This window comes from Podospora anserina, chromosome 2 (genome assembly GCF_000226545.1).
Source record: "Podospora anserina S mat+ genomic DNA chromosome 2, supercontig 1".
Taxonomy (NCBI): Eukaryota; Fungi; Ascomycota; class Sordariomycetes; order Sordariales; family Podosporaceae; genus Podospora; species Podospora anserina.
In genome coordinates, this window is record NW_001914830.1 from 47544 (window position 1) to 69101 (window position 21558).

Below are 21558 nucleotides of genomic sequence, written 5' to 3' on the forward strand. Positions count from 1 at the left end.
AGGGATGAGCTGACTCGGCGGAGCTGAGGAGACGATGATCAAAACCACCAGCAAACACGCATCGTCAACATCAGCATTGGTCATATCCATCAACGGCTGAGAAATGCAAAAGCGAGTCCGACGGCTCGCAATGAAATCCTTCGTTACCAAATTGGGACTGTCTTATTGAATCGACGTGGGAGCTACACAAGATGACAAACTGGGTGCTCCTTCTGACAAATTGGGCCAACAGGAGCGCATAGGCAGTTGTTATGGCATCAGCGAAAGAGGGCAAGAGCAACTGAATATATAGGGCTCAGGCAGTCCAAGATACTGGAGATGTTTTAGACTAGAACCAGACTTCTCATCTCTGGCATCATGAAGAGCTTCACACTTCTCGCAGGTCTTTTGTTCTCGTCCACGGCTTCATCAGCCGTGCAGGGTATAAAGTCCCCCAAACCCCCGTCGCTGAACCATCTTTGCTCGGTCAATTTTACTTTGGGTGACGCTATCCCGATTGGAAGCGGACCAAGAGGCATTCGGCTGGTTATTCCCATCTTGAACGGCACCTTCTGGGGACCTAGACTTAAGGGTACCAATCTCTCACCACCACAACCTCTCGACAGAACAGCTGACAAATCCAGGTACCATCTTACCGATTGGTGCGGACTGGGCCCTGCTTGATCCGAAGTATGGCCTTGATCCAGACAAGAGCTTTACAGCTGATGTCAGGACCACATTCAAAACCCACGACGGGGAGTTTATCCAGATCACTCTTTCTGGGGAAAGACAGTCTGATGATGCACGGAAGCGGACTCTAGTCAGAATCGGCATGGAGACGGGAAGCGAACGGTACTACTGGGTGAATTCGTTGGTTGGACTTGGAGTGGTGACGAGGCCCGCTGAGGAGGGCAGAGAGTTTGAACTTGGAATGGAGTTCTGGCAGGCTCAGCTTTGAAATTTTGGTCTGGGGTTTCTTGAGTCCGGTATTGATCGCAAATTCATCATCTCAGGGACACTCCCTGGATCTATCACCCTTCCTTCCGTAGCCTTGAATTGGTCACCGCTCGCAGAGTAACCTCTTATCCAAAATAACACCGCTTTCGACAACTTGAAATACATCTAGGAGTAAATGGTCCGGTCTGTGAGCAGGTTCATGATCACTGGCTTTCATCCAACTGGCGGAAAAAAATTCCCTCCCGGCCATTTCGCTTACAACTGCACGCCTTCAACTTGTCTCATAGCGGTGTTGGTGAAATGGCAAACCATCTTGCCTTTAGACGGCATGTTATCGGTTTCTCTTAGACAGAACCGCATTCTCGAAATGCTGATTGAGCGACACAGAGCCAAGAGAACATATTGTGTGGCCAACCGTTGCAACTCAATGTCGCAGTCATTGAAAGAGACACTCGGCAGTTATCCAGGGGATTAAAAGAGTCTCGTCTCGGCTCAGAGCTTTCGCCTATTTGCCGGCATATACCACAACTTGATGTCGTCATTATGTTGTGAAGACATTCGGAAAGTTGGCTTGGCATTTCAGGGGTAAGTCGTTTTTGTGGCAGCCATTACCCGATCTGTGTTGGCAAGGTGAGTCTGCAAATCGCGGTGCAGGTAGCAAGTTTAACCTTTTATAACAGCTTCAAAACCGCGCCTATCTTGATGCTATCTCCAATCGCCAAACAGAAGTACGGATAGTTTAACCGCCAGTCCAGCGCTTGGATCGCCAACCTTTCTGCATTGTACCTGTGAATTGCAATAACCTTTGGTTGAAATCTTATCAGCATAGTCATAGATGCGGGTTTCGGCACGTAGGTTGGGAAAGGGAAAGGTAGAAACGGCAGGATCAACAGGGGCAACAATAATGTCTGGGCATATAAGAGGAGAAAGAAGTGAATGATGGATGAGTACTCGTCACCAGCGCTCCCATCTTTGCCATCGAATCCTTCTAGCCCAGGATGAAATTCCTTGCCGTTTTCAACCTTGCTTTGCTGTGTGGACAGAGCGTGGCCTCGGTCCATTGCACGGTTGTGAAGCCTGATCTCGTGAAGCGAATGTGCGCGTTTGACAACTGCCCTTCTATCGGCCATGTCAAACGCGGGCAACTTGTACATGCCGCATGTTTAGCTGACTGCAGCACTGTGGATAAGTGAGTTTGTCTCAGGTCCCAAACACAGTCATCGGTGCTGACCCTAAGCTGGAGCCCATGGGTCAAGCTGTTTGACGATACCTTTATCCAAGCAAGGAAGCAATATCTCAAACACTGTCACACATTTGGCAAGGATGCTTTCATCAAAGGTAAGCTTGACTTTTACAAACTCAAGCTTCAACTTGCAGCTAACAGCGGCCAAGACCTTCCCCCTTGTCATGTGGTAGACAAAAGGTCGAAAACAGATTGCGCATTCCTGTCGAGCTCTCCTCAATTACATTCACGACCTGGCAAACTTGGTTCAGGACTTCTGAAGCCCCTGAAAAGAGATACGGGCAACAGTCTCGAGTATGTGTCAGGGCCGATCGCATCACACAACACAACTCTTCCTGATAACGTAGGCAACTCGACGACTGTTTCCGCCAATTCAACCGTTTCTGCGAATTCGACGATTCACCTTGGCAACAATGCAACCAATCCGTTCCTCAAAAAGTGGTACAAGCGTCATGCCATCCGATCTCCTCAGGTCTTCACTACGATAACCCTGCCTATACCAACCCCAACTCTCACAATTCCAATCACCACGCCAACTCTCTCATTGCCAATCCCAACCTCAACAGTCTCGATATCAATCCCGTTCCCGACAACCACGGCACCTAGTCTACCTCTCCCTACCGGTATACTTTCGCGTCGCCATGATCAACAAAAGGTTGACTTTGCCTTCTTTCCCAACTCTACCACCCCGCTGGGCAATGTTACAAAGCCTCATGTTCCTAAAAGATCGCTTGTGGCTCTTCCTTTTAATGCTTAGACGGTGGTTGCTCAGCCTTGCTCTCGATTGTCTACTTTAGGTTTCTCTCTGTCTTTACCAATATCTGTATTGGAAAATCTTCTGATAGTTCGCCCTCGTTGATCTTACGCTCTTTCAAGCATCAACGTTGCTCAGCTACTTGTAGGTAGTCTTTGATCTGCTCTAGGAACCCAATTTTACCCCAACTTTGCCTTGCTCTCTGCAAGAACCTTCTCGACAACTTGCAAGTCTTCTCTCAGACTGGTACAGAATCCACCCTCGGGGTCTGAAAAGATCTCGGCAAAGTACAATGCAGCCTCTCCGTACTTTTTCGCGCTCTCCGGGTCCCCTTTATCATAGTATAACTTCATGAAAACCTGGTAGTATTCCCCAATCTTGGTAATAAGCCTTTCCACTTGTGCCAGCTCGATGAACTCTCGGGTCCAATCTACCAAAGCGTCATATTGGGTCTCCGAGTCCTGCATGGCATAAAACAGCTCCATCAGCCGCTCGCGACGAGAGTCGGACGCGTCTCTGGCCTCGGCCGGGGCCGTGCAAAGTGCACAGGTGCAGTTGAAATGCCAGTTGCCCAGCGATTTGGCACGGTATGACGTGGGCATGCCCAGCGGGATATCTGTGTATGTTAGAGGGCAGTACTCGAGGGCGTCCGGATGAACTTCTGGAAACCTTACAGCTAATGGTGATCTCTTCTCCCGGCATGATATCTCTCGTTGCGACCGCCGACATGACCAAATCGTTGGAGGTGAAGCGTGGAAAGGCACTAGAGCAATCAGCCACTCTTGACTTCTCTGAAAAATGCTGGCTCCGAGACCTACTTGGGATCACAAGCGTGGTTCATCCTCTATGTTCTGTCAGTCACTCTTCGCGTATGGAAAATAGGAAGACATGAGACCAACCGCAATCTCGGGATACAGCCCTTTGCAATCACGACCGTTGACTGTCATGCCAAAGGCATTGGTGCGGATCACATCTTCCAGCACATGCATTTCACCTTTTCTGCTCCTCGCCAGGTTCAAAACCCGTTGTCTGTCCCCCAGTTGCTCCAACGCTCGCTGGTAATACTTTCTACCTTTTACAAAACCTCTTGCTCCCACAGATTCTCCTGCTGGTGTGGCCTTGCGCGTGCCTCCCTCTGTCACCTTGAATTTGACACCTGCTTCGTCCTCCTCTTCCCGGGGGAAAAAAGCGTTATCCGCAATCACGGCAGGAAAGGCGCGCATGATGGTTTCAAACCGGCTGATCTTTCTGGTTGCGATGACTCCTTTTCCCTTTCCGGGAATAGAGATGATGGCGTATGGCAGATCGGGATGCTGAAACTCCTCCTGGGGTTTGAAATGTCTTCTCTCTAGCCAATGGTTCGCAGCTCTGTCGATGGCCACCACCAGGCCAGCAGCAGTTTCTGGAGTTGTCAGAAAGGAAACTCCAGCCCCTAGATTGTACGACGCGGACGAAAAGACACAAAACTTCTCGCCTGGAATGTCGGAGAAGGACGTGGAGCAGAGAGGTTGGTGGGTCCACGGCAGATTGGGAATGTCAAAGGAATCCGATTCGTCATCCACTAAAAGAGGTGACTGCTTCGGTGCAGCAGATAATGGGGAGAGTAGAGGATTGAGACATATGGTCTGAAGGGCAGAAACATGGTTGATAGTCAGGAAGAAACAAGACCAAAGTATGGGTGAAAACTTGAAGGCCAGACGGTGTGTGGGTTCTGGGAGTCATGTCAGCGACCTGCCGTCCTCATTGTCAAAAGATATACTTACTAGCCATGATGATGAGCTTTTGTTTCTTGACTTGTCCCGCTGGTCGGTTCTATTCCGATGAGATGGAGGAGATATCAAACTGTTTACCCAGCATCTTGCTACGGTGTTCGCTTGGGCATAATCACTTGGCGAGCTGAGCACTGACAACGCCGAGAATTTCGAGTTTTACCCTGTCCCAGATAGAATTCCCAGTAGGAATTCTGGAGGTCAAGGCGAATAGCCGCCAGTGGAAGATGCCCCGGTTAATACGGATATCGTGATATAGCCGACATCCAAGTCGATCCGAGTCAGTACACAGTCTGGCAGTGTCAAATGAAAAAAGTCAAAACAGTTGTATTCTCTATCGATGGTCATGCTCATGATGCAGAAATGCTGATGCTGGTGATGCTGATATCCAATATCCCAAATGTAATCCCAATGCTGTCCTCACAAAGTAGGCACCCAAGCCCAAAAATCGTAAATGTATCCCAAAGAACCGCGGACCACTAAAAACCGCACAGAATCGAAGAAAGAGTGACCGATGGACTCCTGAGGTGAAGCTCAGTGAACCAGAGGCTGGTTGAGAAAGAAAGGGGGCGCTGCGTGCATCCCGGGAGGTCATGTTGATGCGCCGGCTCTAGTACCCATCGGCTTGGGCAACAACAGTCCAACCGTCATCCTTACCCGCGACAGGCTTGGGGGTGGAAGAGGTGACGGTGGAGCCAGAACGAGCGGCGTCGGTAGGATTAGAGCTGCACTTGGTGTAACCGTCGGTGACGAGAACTTGCACACCGGCAGGAAGGACCATGCGGCCGGTGCCCTGGGACATGAGGATCACATCCTCTTCGGTACCGGTGCGCTCGCCCTTGAGAAAAACGATGGACTTGCAGCCCTGAAAGTCGAATGTGCGCTCATAGTTGCGGGCGGGGATTTCGACGTAGTTGCTGAGGTCCGCAGAGGTGAAGACGGCTTCGGTCTTGTCCGACCAGCGGCGACGCTTGGACAATGTCAGTCTTTCATTTGCGCATGCGGTTCGAGTCAGGGGAGACTTACAAGTTCCTGGGCGTCAATCATGTTGATGGTGGTAAGCGGTGGTGGGTGGGAAAAGGTTGATGAGTGAAGATGTGATTGTGTCTGGGAGGAAAAAGAGGTCAGTCGTCCATGAACAACTGCTCTCTATTTAACAACCATCTTGCACTCTTGAGCAGGTCTCCTGATACCCACCGAGCATCTCCACGATGCAAAAGCGAAACCCGCTTCCTGCCCAAAGTCTCCAACACGGCATGCACCAATGTGCTGACATCCATAGACGTTGCAGATGACTGGGCCCACGCGCCAAGGATGGAGTGCCGTCGCCGTGTACCCAATGAAGTCTGTACAAGAAAATCAGCCAGAGCCCAACCCCAAACACGAACACACTTGGGATCTACTTTGGAGCCCAAAAGACAGTTCCCCGCTGTGATAACGGGGCCCAGACTGCCAGAGTCTGCCGAGTCTGCTAACGTGGACGGCCTTGGCAGGGCGGTGGGCGATTAGCGCGGGCCCATATCGAGTGGCATCGTGACGTGGCTGTTGTGGTGTCTCTGACCGACACTTGTCATTGGCCTCTCCTTGGCAGGGCGAGTGGAGAAGGGAGCGACACATCACGATCGATCGATTCCCGCCAGTGTCCACACACCTGACTCGTCTGATTTGGGATTTAAGCGCGCTGTAGTGCTGAGGCTGCTGCAAGCCTGCAAGATGCACAAACGAGCAACTGATCCAAAGTTCAGCTGTCTAAACACAGTTAGGCGATTCGCAGTGTTGCAGCGAACTTGGGAGCGAGTGGAAGGTGCGAGGGGATCAAGGCAAGGCCAAGCCCTGATGAAACTCTACACTACTGATATGCTGTCTAGTGCATCTTCATCATGTCGACACTTGTAAGATAGTCACTTGTTCCCTTTGCCGGCTCCCGATCTTTGGGCCCACATGTTGTCCCGGCTTTCCCTTCCCCCCTGGCGCCGTCAACTCTCATCCACTGGTTGCGGCTCGTGGCCTTCAGCAGATTTTTTTGAGCGTCATCAAACCACCCCATTGATGAAATCCCCATGAAAGCAGTACCCTTCGCCAACTTCGCCGCAAGCCAACTTCAGAGGTGGAGTGCCGGACCAACCTTTGGGAAACAGGCTGCGAACATTGTATCGAACAGAGAACCGGAGCTGCGGAATTCGTTTCATACCTGAGGGACAACGGCCACCGTTCGCTGCGGTGTAGGCATAGTTCTTGATGTTGCTTGTCTGGACGCAATCCGGAAACCGAAGAATGACTTGGATATTGCCGCTGCACGTCACGCGAGGCATGAGAGCTCGATTACGGTTTTGTCTGTCCTCAGGCCCATTTTCACACCACCATGTCAGACCAGTGGTGCCCTCGTTCACATCACTCTGGCTTCTCGCTGTTGCATTTCCGGCAATGGCAAAAAAGTCTTGTGGATATGGAATCTCGGCCTTGTCGATGTTTTCATAGTATGTGCTGAACATGCCCGGATTCACCTCCACAAAGTCGGTTGGTCCCCGTACATAGTAAAGGGTTGGAATCCCTTCAATGTTGATGATTTTGGTCTCGCCTTAGCCGCCTGACACATGAAGAACAAGCAGAATAAGAAAACTTACAGTACACTGACAAATCGTTGGGGTTCTCTCCAGAGGCACAGCCTTTCTGCAGGTCGGCCGTGGTGGGCAGGTCTTTGGTCACAGCATCGGATCCAAAGAATGAGTGCATATGAGAACGGTACTGCCCAGGATAAACGATAGGATCAATATTCTTGACCATGAATCGCTTGTGGCGGATGTCAGTATATGCCGTCACGACCGCCGCCAGAGCGCATGCAACAGCTGTTGAGACGATCATGATGGTGTTGAAACTGATAGTTGAAAGTGTCGATGACAGTCAATACATCAACATTCAGAATGCGGTGACCCCCTTTTATCTGTTTTGGTAACAGTGAACCGTAAGAAACAGGGTTGTCGTGATATGTTTGGGGCTTGATATGCCGGTACTCACCATGGAGCCTGCCAACCGCAATGCTGGGCTGAGTATCTACCGCAGAGATAAGCAACGGAATCATGAGAGAGTATTGGTGGCATTTTCCTTTCCGTGCCTCCGGTTATAGGGGAGTATAGTCGAGCACAGATGCTTCCACCTATCGTGACAGAGCATTCCTGCTGCTTGATTCTTGGAAATACATTAGGCTGACCTTGAAGGCAATATACTCCATGCAACCCTTCATAACAGAGCTCACAATGAAAACGAGTTTCAGCAGTTGATAGGTAATCACCAAATTTCTGTAAACTAGTGGCAAGGTGTGCTTTCTCGAATCTACGTTATGAATGAACTCCTCCGAGTTCGTCGCTAACTACCTACACATTTCTGCTTCAGGCTGGAAAGTATGTAGGTATTCAACAATACGGTATTTTTAACAAGCTCTGATTGTGATCCACACATAGAAGAAGGCACAAACATTATCCCCATAAGACCAACAGCCTATATATCTATGAAAGTCCGAACGGGGTGTTGGGAGGCGTGGTCTACCTTGCTTCGAAACCCCCTATCCAAATGACATTACAGGTACGATTTTATTGAAATTATATTTTTCCCACCCATCCTTCGTGTTTTCTTTCTACAGAGTACCTATCCACCACTCTTTCCATTTCCTTGATTTCCTTCAAGTTGTCATCCCATATGCAATAACTGTCGACTTACACATTTCTACCTAAATAGGAAATAAGCCTCCTAACTATCTTTCGAGAGATAGTAAGTACCTTTCGAGGCCCGTTAATGTTACCAAGCTGAAGTGCCAATAGGTCAAGGCCAGTACTGTATTCCAGTAGCTAATGTAATCGTAAGATAAAGAAGAAAAAAGGAAAGGAAGGTTTGTGTGTGGCCCGTCTTGCTCTCCCAAGATATCCTTGCCCTGCCCTGCCTGGCCTGTGCCTTCCTCCTGCTCTTCTCCCATTGGCCACAGCCTCCCTGCTCTCCTATTGGTCGCAGCCTTCTTCCTGCTCCCTCTGCTCCCTGCACCCCTAACCCTGTCCCGTGCTCTCTGCCGTATGCCGTCACGGTTAACGACCTTTCGAGACCATTTAGTTATATTTCAGGGTATAATTGCAGATGCTGTTCCAGGTATATTGACTTACATTTCTTTACAATGTCAGACTCTCTCCATAGCATGCCTCTTAAGAGGCTTGGAAAATAAGGTCATGACCCCTGGCATCGATGTATTTGTACCAAGGTCTCAGAACCTTTAAGGGGTCAGAAAACCACTAAGCAAATTTTCTTCCGTACAAATAGCGGCTATAAGCTGCGTGATAGCCATGAGTGGTCTGTCCCAAAAGCTGCTGGTCGCCTACCTGAGTCCATCCCATTGAGTGAGCGAAAATGGTAGAGGGTGCGAATCGTGCGATACGAAAATTGTAGCAGCTTGATTTGCAGATGAGGCATGGAAACATTAAAGAGATCTCGAAAAGAGATTCTTCGTTGCAATGAACTACGTTGGCTTGAAGGGAGTCGAGACCATTATTAGCCTCAAAACTCAATGTACAACGATGTGAAAGGCTGGAAGTGCACCAGTTCACGACCATACTGAAGCACTGGGTTATTCTCCACCCCATTGTTCTACTACAAATCACATAGCAGTATCAAGTAATGGCACAAGAGAAGTTGGCTGCCACGGATGACAGCAGGTTAAGATGCTCCAACCGCTTAGAAGCCTTCAACATGTCGTTGCAATACGTAATATTGTATTAACGGCTTGTCTAATGGGTACAGGATGTCAGGGTCCAAATAACCTGTGAGAACGATCAAACATAGCAATCACCACGTAGTGAAACGGTCATAGTGTTTTTTTTTTTTTTTTAAAAAAAAGAGAGAAACAGGGTTTGTAGTGCAGGCCTTGGTAAGCTCGTCATACTTGTTTTTGGTGTTGAAATGAAGCTCCGTATTTCCTGATAAAGACTCAAAGGATCTTTGCTCAACGCGGGGTTAGCCCTCGTATATATCCCGTCTTCTTTAGCCGCTGCAGTTATGCCGAGATGCTGTTTATCCGTGAGCAGCTTGTCGTTGAGCGGACCAATGGCAAGTTCACCTCGGTTTCTCGCCCGTTGTTATGGGGTATCATTACATATAGTCGGAAGAGATGAGATCAGAAGAAGAGCGTTGGATGATACTGTCACAGTGTAGGAGCCGGTTATTTGCTGACCAGGCGTACACGAGCACATCGAAAATGGGATAGGAAGCTCCCCAAGATGAATCCTTCACGCTGACAAGTCAAGTTGTTAGCTCTTTAATAGTGTGCAACATTCCCTTTCATAGAAACCACATTTCTCCAAGAGACCAAACCAGCCGGAAAACACGTTGAAGCTCGACAAGATGCTGTTTGTGGGATTCTGGCTGATGGCCACGGCCTTAGCCGTCGTTATACTTCCAGGGGGAGAACCAAAGCCCTACACAAGCCAGTATCCGATCTTGGCCACAACAGAAGACGCCTACTTTCGTGAATCCGCCCCCAATGAACTTTGGAGCGTCAACAACACCGTCAAGGTGATTCTGAGCTCACACTCGACCACCAACATATCCAATGATGCCGGGCTGTATCCTTCTGGTGACTCTTTCATTCGCGGCGCAATACAGGCGTGGGGTGAGCATTTGCACCTGGTCGTGCGCCCCGAAGAGGTCTGGTTCACCATTTTGGTGCAGATGAACTTTTATATGACATCTCATGCCGAGGAAGTTCGAGAGCTATTCGTCAATCACCAAGGACAACGGGAGATTCTCGTCGAGGATCTCACATGGTACCGCATTTTAAGCCGTTTCAGAACAGAAATTCAAGCGCGAGTCAAAACCGATTGGTTGATGGACTGGATCATGCCCAACTTCTCAACAACAACCGAGAGCGACGTCATGACGGCCAATATCCTAATGATGGGTCTGACCAAAGCCTACTTCAAATACATTGGCAAACCTGTCTGTGGACTACCATCGGTTACGCTGCTCGGCGAGCTTTCAGACTGGCAGAAGCTCCTAGCAAAGCTCGATCGTCTGCCTGACTTTGGCCCGGAGCCCGAAGAATACAAGGCCAGACTCCGTCCTATTCTTTCGAGATTTGTCACAAGCTTCAAACAGCCCGATTCACCCGCCACGAAAGAGTTTTGGAACCAAATTGTGACAGGAAGAGCGGGCAAAGTGTGCGGATCACCGCCAGTATTTCTCTCTGGATGGATCACGGGCTTCTTTTTCTGGAACGAGAACGGCCAGGCTTTCGCGCGTCAAAAAGGCGACATGTTGACACTTGATGGCATCTCCTATCCCGTTCTTGACCTCGAATTTGCACCAGTGGGATACGCAAGAGCCCCATTTGTGATGCGGAACTACCAAGGTCAAGGGGACTTCCCTGCATACGTCGCGGCTGGCAATCTAGGGAAGCAGGTCACAACCGGTCCCCCGGCCGGGTACAAGGAGGCGTTGCTGAGAACTGGTGGCAATGTTAGCCTTGCCGACGACAAGGCTAGGCATGCGACTCTGAGGCCCTTGAGTGCATGGATGCTGTACGGCCCCCTCAGTCATGAGCCCCGATCAGGTTGGTTCAAGGAGGAAGAGTTGATGGATATTCAGATGAGTGTCAAAAAGTATATGACTGGAGACACGTGTGGTTTGCTGGCCGCTCCTTGATGTCAGTTATTGTTAGTTTTCACAGCCTCAAAACAGTTTGGCTCTTCATCTTGCACTGGCTTGAAACTGTCTCATCCCATGTCTGCCTTGAACTCATGGTGCTGAGGACCCGGTCATACATTATATTGGCCATCCTGAAACATGAACGTATATTTGGGGCTTCTGCTGGGTCAGCTTCTAATTCCGAGGCCTCTTGATATCTTTACTCGCTACCACATTCTGGGACTCCTCCTTACGGCAAAGTTCAAAGAAAAACTGTGCCGCAGTTCTAGCCAAGTCATTCGACAACCTGCGACCATCACATTCAGTGCACATCTAGGCGCTCATGGCCCCTGCTTTTTCAGAGGCTTGCAGTGTCCCAAACTATTGAAATCCTTTGATCCTTCGCCATTAGCCGTGCAAAAAAGGTATAGCTACTTCGCCACTCTACACATGACCTCCTTCAATTAGGTAGATCATCATCCCAGACTCGAGATGATGACCGGAAGTCTCGGGAACCGTATTGCATATGCATTGCTCTTGGCATCAGCAAGGCGTGCAAGGTGTAGGTCTTGAATTCCCATCATTTGACCTTTGCCAAGTTGAGGACTGAGTTGTCAGCCCTTGTGGTCATATCTACCAGAAAAATTCCGTGGAAAAGCAATCTTGTCATTGACCGAGAAGGAGCGGTGAAAGATAACAGAGGACACCAAAGTGCGTAGTTGCCATAAGGTATGAGGTATCAGGAGCTACGTCTCTGGCCTGAGGTTTTCCAAGTTGCTTGTGCGAGACCACACAGACGACCCCGTAATTTGAATACGATGATTATAAAAGTAAGCACTTGGCAGTACTGGAAAGGATTCAGGCACAACAAGACCCATGACTGTTGATGGTGTCGGTGAGCATAAACCTGGCAGATAGGTAGGCAAGGGAGATAGGTAGGCAACTATATGTATCTGTAAGAGACGAGAACTAGAATTACCATGCAGCTTCTGAAAAGTGCACAGGTACACCTTACTCCAACATGCTTCAATTCAGAATCCAACTCGCCCTTTGCTGGCTTCTAGGGGCTGTTTCTCTCTCAACTACTCGCGCGTTATCCACCCCTTCCAGCCGAACAGTGGCACCAGGAAATTCGATTATTCCCGGATCGTCGATTGCCGTCAAGATTGATAGAGCAGCCGCGGTCTCCTCGCGCTCTCTGGGCGACATCAAGTCCGTTGAACAACTGATTCGAAACGCTCAAAAAGACTCTCGGCTGAGCAAAAGAGAGGTAGAATTCACCGTTCATCCTCTCATCACCACCGTGTCACCAAAGAGAATCACTCAGTTGGTCGAGAGAGCGACTGTCCTTAACCCAGACTACGTCCCAACAGATTTCAGCACATGGTATCAAGTTCTTTTTCCGGAACCCGAGAGCGAGGACAACCAAACTCTCCATGACCTTCTGGCTACGCTCTCTGGCTACCAAGAGGTAGCAAGCTGCCATCCACTCGGTGGCGGCATCCTCCCCGCCGTGGACCCCAGCAATGACCCCCTATTTCCAAGCCAGGGCTATATGACGCCAGCAGGGGAGGGTATCAACGCGCTATACGCATGGGGATTCCCCGGTGGCGATGGAGCCAACACTACCATCATCGACATTGAGAGGGGTTGGAAGCTGGATCATGAGGATTTGGTACGCTACATCTATCCATCTCCCTTGGTAGCTTGTCACGCTCTTACTAACAGACACGATGTTGACAGGTGGATGCTAATATCACACTTCTAGCCGGGTTGAATGTCAAAGACAGATATCAATCCAATTACCGGCACGGAACAGCCGTTCTCGGTGCAATGCTCATGGTGGACAACAACATTGGCGGCGTGGGCATCATCCCTGGAGCTCAGGGGCATGTTGTCGGGGTGACGCGTGTTGTCGGCGGCGGCCCTTTTGAAAATTATCCCGAGGCCATCCTGGATGCCGTCGATGCTCTTGGCTTTGGAGATGCGATATTGCTTGAAATCCAGGTTCCCGATGCCAACGGCAACATGTTTCCCGTCGAAATCATCGATGCCGTGTTCGACGCCATCTCCCTTGCAACCTCCTTGGGAATTACGGTCATTGAGCCAGCTGGCAACGGTCAGCAAGACCTGGATGCTCCAATCCTTTGCATTGGCAGCGCAACCCCAGCGTCTATTCTCAACCCGAGTAGTCCCGAGTTCCGCGATTCGGGCGCCATCATGGTTGGCGCAGCGACGTCGACGATACCTCGGACCAGAGTACTCGAGTCCAATTACGGGGCACGCATCGATGTGCATGCCTGGGGCGAAAACATTCTCACCGCCTCAGTTGCGGGTTCGGCCGACGATATCGACACCTACTTGCCCTTTGACGGCACATCGGGAGCCGCTCCCATCATTGCCGGCGCAGCCCTCAGCGTTCAGGGGATGATCAGTGCCAACCGCGGGACAAAGTTGGATGCACTTGCACTCCGAGACCTGATCAAGATTGACGGAACACCCACCTCTAATCCATCCGTCGACAAGCTAGGAGTGCAGCCTGACCTTCGTGCGCTCATTGACGGAGGCCATCTTTTGTAGTCAGAAATTCTTTCTCTACCTTATTAGTCTATGGAGTTATAGTAGCTACCTACTTTGCTTAGTTTCTCATCATGAGAGTCTGTAAAATGCACTTACTCCGTCTGACTACCTTATGTACAGTTTGAACCTGCGCTGACATCAGCCCAACGCCCCGAAACATGCACATCGCTGACCGAAAACAGTTACACCAAGCAGTATCGTGTGTCAGCACGTAAACCTAGGTAGGACACGTTGGAGGCCAACAGGCTTAAAAGGCGACTTTGCCTGCTCTCCCAGCCAACTGTCCCTCTTCAAGTTCATCCAACGTAAAGTACCTAGCCCAGTCTACCTCTTGAACATGAAACCCCAAGCTATCCTTTCGGCGCTGGCGGGAAGTTATGAGCTGCTCAATATCACCAGAAACAGAGCCAACGACAGCGTTGAGATACCAACCGCCCAAAGCCCATATGCCTTCACTGGTCTGCTCATATACACAAGCAGCGGCTACATGTCCGCGCACATGACATCGTTCAATGTCTCCAACCTTCCCGACGACGGAGCAAACATGGTCTGGCCCCCTCGAAACACCACAGATCTTGACGACGCGTGGGCCGTTGTCGCCAAAACTACGCTTGCATATGCTGGCGCCTTGTCGATTGATCCAGAGGTTCCGTCCACCAAAGAGTCCGGAGCTGTCCTGCATGGCCCGCTTCATGTCACAAACACGCCCGCATGGGTCGGTGGGACTCAAAGACGGAACTACAGGGTGGTGAAGCACAAAGGCCAAAACGGGGGCACATTCTTGAGACTCAGCGCACCTGTGAACGCAGACGCTACGGTTGAGGGTACGCTTTGGTGGAGAAAACTGGACTGATGGTGTTGGGGCTTACCGTGACTGCTTATTCGCCACTGAAACAGTATTCCAGGACAAGATGTACCTAGCTTTTGATCATTTTTCAAAGGAAATAATTGATGCTGTTGCTTGAGTGGCAGACAAACTAACGCAACCAATTCAAGTATCTGCCCTCCGCCAGCTGCTTTTCTGCATGTAATCTCTTCCACCGCCGTGTACCTCTCTCGCCTTGTGGCCAATCTGGCTACCTCCTCCAGATGACTGGCTTTGGCCGTGCTGGTTAGGGCCTCTCCCATCTCGAGCTATGGAGAGACGAACGACCACTCCATTCATTGCCGTGCCGCTCAGCTCCTTGACAGCACGGTCAACTTCCTCGCGGGAGCCAAGGTCAACATAACAGTGATGGTGGTTCCCAGGCGTAGATCGGAGCGAGTATGGAACCACGCGCTTGCCGATGGCGACGCTAAAACGTGCGGTGTCAATCCATCTGGACATGTTTGAAGATGACATGCTTGGGAGCATGGACTTACACGTCGAAGCCCGAAAAAAAGCTGCGAATCTCAGCGTCGTTGTGTTCCTGGTCAATCATTTTGTCGAGGCCATCGATGCGGATGCGGGTGTTATCCTTGTTAGAGTAACTTTACAGACGATTCAGGGCAGCATACGGCCCTTGCTAGTCTTCTATTTGCTCTCTTAGGGAATTCCAACCCCGAAATCTCGCCCCATCCTTCTGTTCTGAGGCGCCGTCGGCACCTTTCCAATCACCCCATCTCTGGAACACAGGTCAAAATTCAGCGGAGCTCTGGTCTCCACGCGATGATCTCCCAGGCCCCTTGGGTACACAGGGGCCCAGCTTGACGACCCTCCCGAGGATTGACTGGCCCGCAAGCGCCTCCAAAGCGTAGGCAGCCTCTTGGTGTGATGGAAAGTCGACGAAACAGTACCCTGGGTTTCGACCACTGATAGGATCGATCGAAATATGGATTTTCTGAAAGCTGTTGAGGTTGACCCTGACGAGCAATTCCTCCACATCTGTCGGTTTGGCAAAATAGTCCAAACTACCAACATAAATCCGATTGAAGTCAGTCGGGACGGCAGTGTTCAGCTCTTGATCATCGTGACGCCTCGCCATCTTCGAGTTGGTGGCTATCGTATAGCTGATAAGAGTATTTGTCGAGTACTGTCTATGCGCAAGAGCAAGAAGATTTTGCTGCTGAAGGTGGCGCAAAAGCCCTCCCACAATTTTAGGCTAAACCGCACGTCAGAGTGGGTCAACAATGCATTGGCGGGCAAGCTTGAATTTGTACCTTAGGGAAGAACGTCCAAGAGAGACAGACAGTCAAAGTGAACCAATGCGAGACAAGGCCTTGATGTTTGTTCTGAGTATGAAGTTCAATCACATGTCACAGCAGATCACTGTCACACTGACGGCGCCGAACACAGCTTGTCATCACATGGAAAGCTCTGCGCCTTCTCTGTTGTTGGGCATACTGTTGTGTGTCCACGCTGCTGCCAGCTTTTTGTCAAGGTAGAGGCTGTATTCGAATCCTATAGTTACTCATACTAGCTGCCTAGACCGTCAAACTGGTCTCCTCATCAATAACGATGCCAAACTGTTTCACCGCAGTTGAATAACTCTCACGAACCGCTTCGCTGGCATAGATCCTCATCTCCTTTTCGTAACGCTCTGTGACCCCTGCCTTGTATCCGCCATCTTCACGCAAGAGACGACCAAGTAGTGCAGAGTCTCTTACAGCAGTGTTGGCGCCGATGCCACCAGCTGGAGTCATGGAATGAACAGAGTCACCAATGACGGTGACGCGTGGTTGGTTTGGCCAGTCAGGAACACCTGAGGGTGTTGAACAGGTGATCTTCCAAAATGCGGCCTCAGACTCGTTCATGTCTTCGAATAGCGGTCTAAAGCGAGGGTGCCACTTCTGTGTCAGAGATCTGGCGATGTCTGCTGCCGTCCTGCCCACGATGGTGTAGTCATCATTTGGAGCCCGAATTACGCCGGGGTGACCACCCATGGTCCAGCCGAAAGAGACGCTTGGATCATCCATCTCTTCAGGGCGGACGTTCGTAATGACGAAAACAGACCCTTCTGGGCGTGTATCGTCCAGCAACCGAAAGACTCCCTCGCCGAGGCCTTTGAAGGATGCGCTCGGCGCCTGCCCGTGAGTCCCCCTCGCGCCCGTGTCATAGACCTTCAGCTTTCCTTCTGAAAGTTGCTTGGCAACCTTGGAGTAAATCCCTTCTCCGCCAACCAACAAGGGGCCTTCGACAGACCTAGTCCCATCCGCAAAGATGGCTTGTACCCCGTCTTCAGTGACTTCATAGCCCGTCACATGCTTGCCCCACTCAATGTTGTCCTCACAACCTTGGGCAAATATTCTTCGCATGTCCCCCCTGGAAATCCCAATCGTTTTGCCTCCTCCCTGTCGCGATACTAGCGCCGGTGGGACCAAGTGATGCTCGATCTGCTCTCCGGTCACGGCGTTAAACGATGCAAATCCGAGTCCGCCCGTCTTGCCACAGGTGCCCCAGAATCGCTGCCAAGTCTCGGGATCCAAGACGGCCTGGATGGCATCCAAGCCTTCAGAAGATAAGCGAAGCCGGTAACCCTGAGCACGAAAAACAAATGAAGCATCTCGTTCAAAGACCCTGTAGGGAATACCGGAGAGCCTCAGCGACTGTGCTAATAAGAGGGAAGCGATGCCCGCACCAGCGATAAGGATGGGTTTTCTGTCGGTCATTGTTGGTGGTGCACCTTTGTTTCAAGGATGCAGGTACCTATGGAAGAGAGCCGATATTCGAGAGTCTGGAAGCAGGCATGCTCTTGTAGATCAAATCACGCCCTGAGCATTTGTTGGAGTCGTCTACATGTCGGTGAGCCCCTCTACTTGCTGCATGCCATTATTAATGTGTTAATAAATTCAGGCATGGGCTGACAAATCGCGGCAATCGCGTAATGACCATTGCTGGTACACGATAAGCCTGAGATCGGACGAATGTAACTTCTTGTGGCTTTTGCACTTGACTTCTTCGACACATTATGAAAATAAAGGAATATAGAATAAGATTGAATAGCAATAACACCAAAACATACTTCAATCCTAGCCTGGCAGAATACTCTTTTCCACCGAATTGCAGTGGCTGGTCCGTGTTCATAACCCTCATGGATTTATCTTCCAAGTCAAGGTATCAGATTAAAAGCCACCAAAGAGAAAAGAGACTGGACCGGGTATCCACTTACACCCGACGTCCTGGCGCTTTCCCTCTTTCAACCACACGGCAGAACTTTTGACCGACGGCATTTGCAAGGGCTTTGTGGTGGGATTAGTTCGGGGCTCACAAGAAGCTTCGTCATCTTTATCAACAGAACTCGCCCGGCCACATTCCATCGTTTTGTCAATTCGCTCACACCATACTCGCAACCACCAAACTGCACGTAACGATAACTCACCATGTCTACTAGAGCCCTTGTTGTCGGCGGTACGAACGGTATCGGATATGCCATGGCATGCCGAATCGCCATCGACAACCCGTCATCCACCGTGATCATCAGCGGTCGCAATAAGCCAGCCATGATTCCTCACCCCAACATCGAGTTCCTTGCTGTTGACGCCTCATCCATGCTTCAAATCAAGCAGTACACAGACAAATTCATAACTTCCCACAGGGCCCAGAAGCTCGATTTTCTCATCATGACGCAGGGTATTTTCACCATGGCCGGCCGTACAGAAACCGCCGAGGGCATCGACAACAAGATGGCTCTCCACTACTATGGCAAACAGCTTCTCATTAGAGAACTTCTCCCAGTGCTGAAAGATAATGCCATGGTGATAATTGTTCTGGATGGCAAAAACGGTGCCCCAGCGAAGCTGGACTGGAACGATCTGGATTTGAAAAGGACTTACAGCTTGCCCAGTGCTGCCTACCACTGCATCTCGATGAATGATGCCATGATCCAGTTCCACGCCGCACAGCAACAGCAGAACGGCAACTCAAAAAGGCACTTTGTTCATGCCTACCCCGGCGTGGTGGCGTCCAACATCATGGCGGGCCTGCCTTGGTATCTGCGCGGGCCATCTCAGATCCTGATGAAGATGGCAGCGGTGTCAACAGACACATGTGCTGAGTATTTGTTGCAAGGAGTATCTGAGGTCACCCAGAAGGCCGAGAAGGAGGGAAGGTTTTGGAGCAACATTGATCAGAAAGGGCGAGCGGTACCAGACAAGGCAATCTGGACTGAGGAGCAGCTGAAGTCAGTATCTGACCACACCTGGACATTGATTGACAGTGCACTCAAGTGTACCGCCTGAGCTATTCTCGCGTGGCAGATTTGGGAAGATTTCATCAGTGCCTATAGACCTTTCCTTGTTATCATTATCTACCTAGTCAAGATTTCTGGAGGTCTGATTCATCGCTGAATAAGAATGGCCGCTTCAGTTCCATCGTCCGGCTTCTTTGCTTCCAGTGTGTGTTTGAGCCAGCACTGGGGACCATCGTTGAAGACAACACCCACACAGCCTGTTTTGTCGGCGCAAACCTTGATGCAGTCTGTCAAGCTCGCTACTATCTTGTCTTTTACCAATCCAAACCCGGGATTGGTGTCCCCGAAAGCATAATTGACGTCGCAAAGTCGTTGGAACCTGAGCTCGCCACGCGAGGGCGAAGAGACATCAAGGTTAAGCCGGTCCACACCAGGGCACTCCATCGTGACAGGACCGCTCGGGGAGTCCACTGTTCTAGCCGGTACTGAAAGGGTAGGCGTGGTCGTGGTTGTTGCTAATGTCGGTGTTGGTGTTGGTGTCAAGTCCGGCCCAGTTGTAGTCTCTGGAGCAATAGCTGGTGACGTCGGCGATGATAGTGCCGTGTTGGAACTGCCTGTGACCGCCGCATTGGTACTCACTGCGTCTTCATGCGATACGCTAAAGAGGGTGTATAGATCAGCCGCTGGAAAAGGACATTGTAGTGTCTCTCATGGGTAAAGCGTCGTCCATTGACTCACCTGGTGTTGCCCGCCGTTTTGATGGCTCCGATTGCCATGGCTCCTAGAAGACCAGCAAGAATGGCGATTATCACGAGGGCTACGAGAGCCACCCATGTAACCGGCTTTTTCCAAAAAGGCCGACCAGGCTTTTCAGGCATTCCCGATTCATATCCTGCCAGCTCGTGTGGATATGCCGGTGGCATCTGACTCGGTACTATAGACGGCCGGTGATAGACCGGCTCATGTTTCGCGAGGACCTCGGGGAACAGTGTATGTGGGTTGTCGTTTGGAATAAGGCCATCGTTGTACGGCATGGTCGGCGGAATCGCTTGACGTGGCGGTGTGTAGTTGCTGGCCATCTTCCCCTATGGCTCCGGTCTCAAGCAAACAACTCTGGAGTTCGCCGCTGGAAACCAGACCACGGGAGGAGAATGGTTTTAGAGAAAGGTCTCTTTTGATTGCGATTGCTGTGCCTCCTCCCGGCGTTGATGCGAAGATCATACTAAGGCGACATGGTTACATTTTGTGCGTTGTTGGTTCTCTTTCAGCGAATGGCGAACCGCACGTCTCCCAACAGTGGGCCATGACTGAAGATCGGTTTCGCCGTCACGTTGTCTGAATAAAGCAGGTCAGAACACTGGACTTGTTGGACATTAGCTGACAACCGGCTGCAACCGTTGGAGAGTCGTGTATCTAGGGTATCTACCTTAGTCAGCAAGGCATAACTAAAGGAAAGTGGTTGAGAATATACCAAGTACAAGTATCATTCTCGGACAAAAGATGGGGGACGACATACCTCCCAGCTATCAGAAGCACCTGTTTCTTATTACCGCCCAGTTACCCACCTATCTTTGCCGCGATGCCGCGTCCAGGACTGTAAGAACGTCCTAGATTAACTGAAGCCGCCAGGAATAAAGCAACGGAATATAGCGGGAACATAATCAAGCGTTACAGGGCACTATTGAATTGAATGTCAATACCAGGGTAGCATCTGTTTATTGTAATACAGAGTCTCGACTTCCACCGTTCCTTTATCCGGTCTGAATCATCCCTTTCCCTTCACAGTCACCCCTTAGATGTTCAGTGTCGTTAATTCCACCCAAGTTGCCGCCAGTCAACTATCTCACTTAGACACAGATACCGCCGCAATCGGCACCGCCGTTGCGAGGATCGCAGTCATCGCGCGGATCATCGATACAGACTCTGTCACCCTTGCACCGGAAGCCAGCAAAGCCTCCGCAAAACTCGCCAGGGTCAACGCAGATTCCCGGTTTGTCACAAGCCATACCGCATCCCTCCACGTAAGGATTGTCCACGCAAATATGACCTTTGGGGCAGGTGGCAGGGTTCACGCGGAAGCCACCGCAAGACTGAAATGTCGGTGTTGATTTCGGTGTTGTTGTTGTTGTTGTTGTTGTAGTGCGCGAAGCCCGTGAGGTGACAAGCGTTGTCCGTATGGGAAGGGGAACATGCAGAGGAAGTCGAACACAGATTCCCTCGCCGGTGGGCGATCGCTCAAGTCTCTGACAGATCCATCCTGTCGGGCATCGTTCCAATTCAAGGCCGCAGGGGCGGACAAGACTCTCAGAAGAGACGACCAGGCTAAGAGCAAAGGTAATGATGGCAGTAGAGAGATGCATTGTGTTTATCACAGGCCGTTGGCGAAGAGGTCGAGATGACGGAATCAGGGGGCAAGGTGAGGAAATTGGTCTCGAATTAATATTGGGGACGATAGATACCTATGAATCAAGTCTCGGTGACAGTGTAAGCTGAGCACACGTCGCCAGA

General features: G+C 50.6%; 11 protein-coding genes across 11 annotated transcripts; 4 read left to right on the forward strand and 7 right to left on the reverse strand.

Annotated features, from left to right (window-relative positions):
• Positions 1-357: 357 nt before the first annotated feature.
• Positions 358-937, forward strand: PODANS_0_715 (uncharacterized protein; the record flags this gene model as incomplete). The annotated part of the gene is made up of 2 exons (XM_001903080.1): positions 358-571; positions 624-937. 2 exons carry the CDS (start codon positions 358-360, stop codon positions 935-937), a joined length of 528 nt encoding a protein of 175 aa, XP_001903115.1.
• A 2175-nt stretch (positions 938-3112) lies between these two features.
• On the reverse strand, positions 3113-4651 carry PODANS_0_720 (uncharacterized protein; the record flags this gene model as incomplete). The annotated part of the gene is made up of 4 exons (XM_001903081.1): positions 3113-3549; positions 3608-3714; positions 3752-3777; positions 3830-4651. Coding segments are annotated over 4 exons (1392 nt in total), but the record flags the coding sequence as incomplete, so codon positions are not given.
• A 661-nt stretch (positions 4652-5312) lies between these two features.
• PODANS_0_730 (uncharacterized protein) lies at positions 5313-5749 on the reverse strand (the record flags this gene model as incomplete). The annotated part of the gene is made up of 2 exons (XM_001903082.1): positions 5313-5672; positions 5729-5749. 2 exons carry the CDS (start codon positions 5747-5749, stop codon positions 5313-5315), a joined length of 381 nt encoding a protein of 126 aa, XP_001903117.1.
• Positions 5750-6566: 817 nt separating this feature from the next.
• Positions 6567-7495, reverse strand: PODANS_0_740 (uncharacterized protein; the record flags this gene model as incomplete). Its single annotated transcript, XM_001903083.1, has 3 exons — positions 6567-6702; positions 6776-7280; positions 7327-7495. Coding segments are annotated over 3 exons (810 nt in total), but the record flags the coding sequence as incomplete, so codon positions are not given.
• Positions 7496-10081: 2586 nt separating this feature from the next.
• Positions 10082-11380, forward strand: PODANS_0_750 (uncharacterized protein; the record flags this gene model as incomplete). Its single annotated transcript, XM_001903084.1, has 1 exon — positions 10082-11380. One exon carries the CDS (start codon positions 10082-10084, stop codon positions 11378-11380), a length of 1299 nt encoding a protein of 432 aa, XP_001903119.1.
• Positions 11381-12389: 1009 nt separating this feature from the next.
• Positions 12390-14795, forward strand: PODANS_0_760 (uncharacterized protein; the record flags this gene model as incomplete). The annotated part of the gene is made up of 3 exons (XM_001903085.1): positions 12390-13037; positions 13106-13938; positions 14138-14795. Coding segments are annotated over 3 exons (2139 nt in total), but the record flags the coding sequence as incomplete, so codon positions are not given.
• A 138-nt stretch (positions 14796-14933) lies between these two features.
• On the reverse strand, positions 14934-15906 carry PODANS_0_770 (uncharacterized protein; the record flags this gene model as incomplete). Its single annotated transcript, XM_001903086.1, has 4 exons — positions 14934-15261; positions 15305-15399; positions 15496-15546; positions 15616-15906. The coding sequence occupies 4 exons, from the start codon at positions 15904-15906 to the stop codon at positions 14934-14936; spliced, it is 765 nt and encodes a 254-aa protein (XP_001903121.1).
• A 439-nt stretch (positions 15907-16345) lies between these two features.
• On the reverse strand, positions 16346-17530 carry PODANS_0_780 (uncharacterized protein; the record flags this gene model as incomplete). The annotated part of the gene is made up of 1 exon (XM_001903087.1): positions 16346-17530. The coding sequence occupies one exon, from the start codon at positions 17528-17530 to the stop codon at positions 16346-16348; it is 1185 nt and encodes a 394-aa protein (XP_001903122.1).
• Positions 17531-18241: 711 nt separating this feature from the next.
• PODANS_0_785 (uncharacterized protein) lies at positions 18242-19099 on the forward strand (the record flags this gene model as incomplete). Its single annotated transcript, XM_001903088.1, has 1 exon — positions 18242-19099. One exon carries the CDS (start codon positions 18242-18244, stop codon positions 19097-19099), a length of 858 nt encoding a protein of 285 aa, XP_001903123.1.
• Positions 19100-19197: 98 nt separating this feature from the next.
• On the reverse strand, positions 19198-20129 carry PODANS_0_790 (uncharacterized protein; the record flags this gene model as incomplete). The annotated part of the gene is made up of 2 exons (XM_001903089.1): positions 19198-19708; positions 19789-20129. 2 exons carry the CDS (start codon positions 20127-20129, stop codon positions 19198-19200), a joined length of 852 nt encoding a protein of 283 aa, XP_001903124.1.
• A 768-nt stretch (positions 20130-20897) lies between these two features.
• Positions 20898-21410, reverse strand: PODANS_0_800 (uncharacterized protein; the record flags this gene model as incomplete). Its single annotated transcript, XM_001903090.1, has 1 exon — positions 20898-21410. One exon carries the CDS (start codon positions 21408-21410, stop codon positions 20898-20900), a length of 513 nt encoding a protein of 170 aa, XP_001903125.1.
• Between the last annotated feature and the right edge of the window lie 148 nt (positions 21411-21558).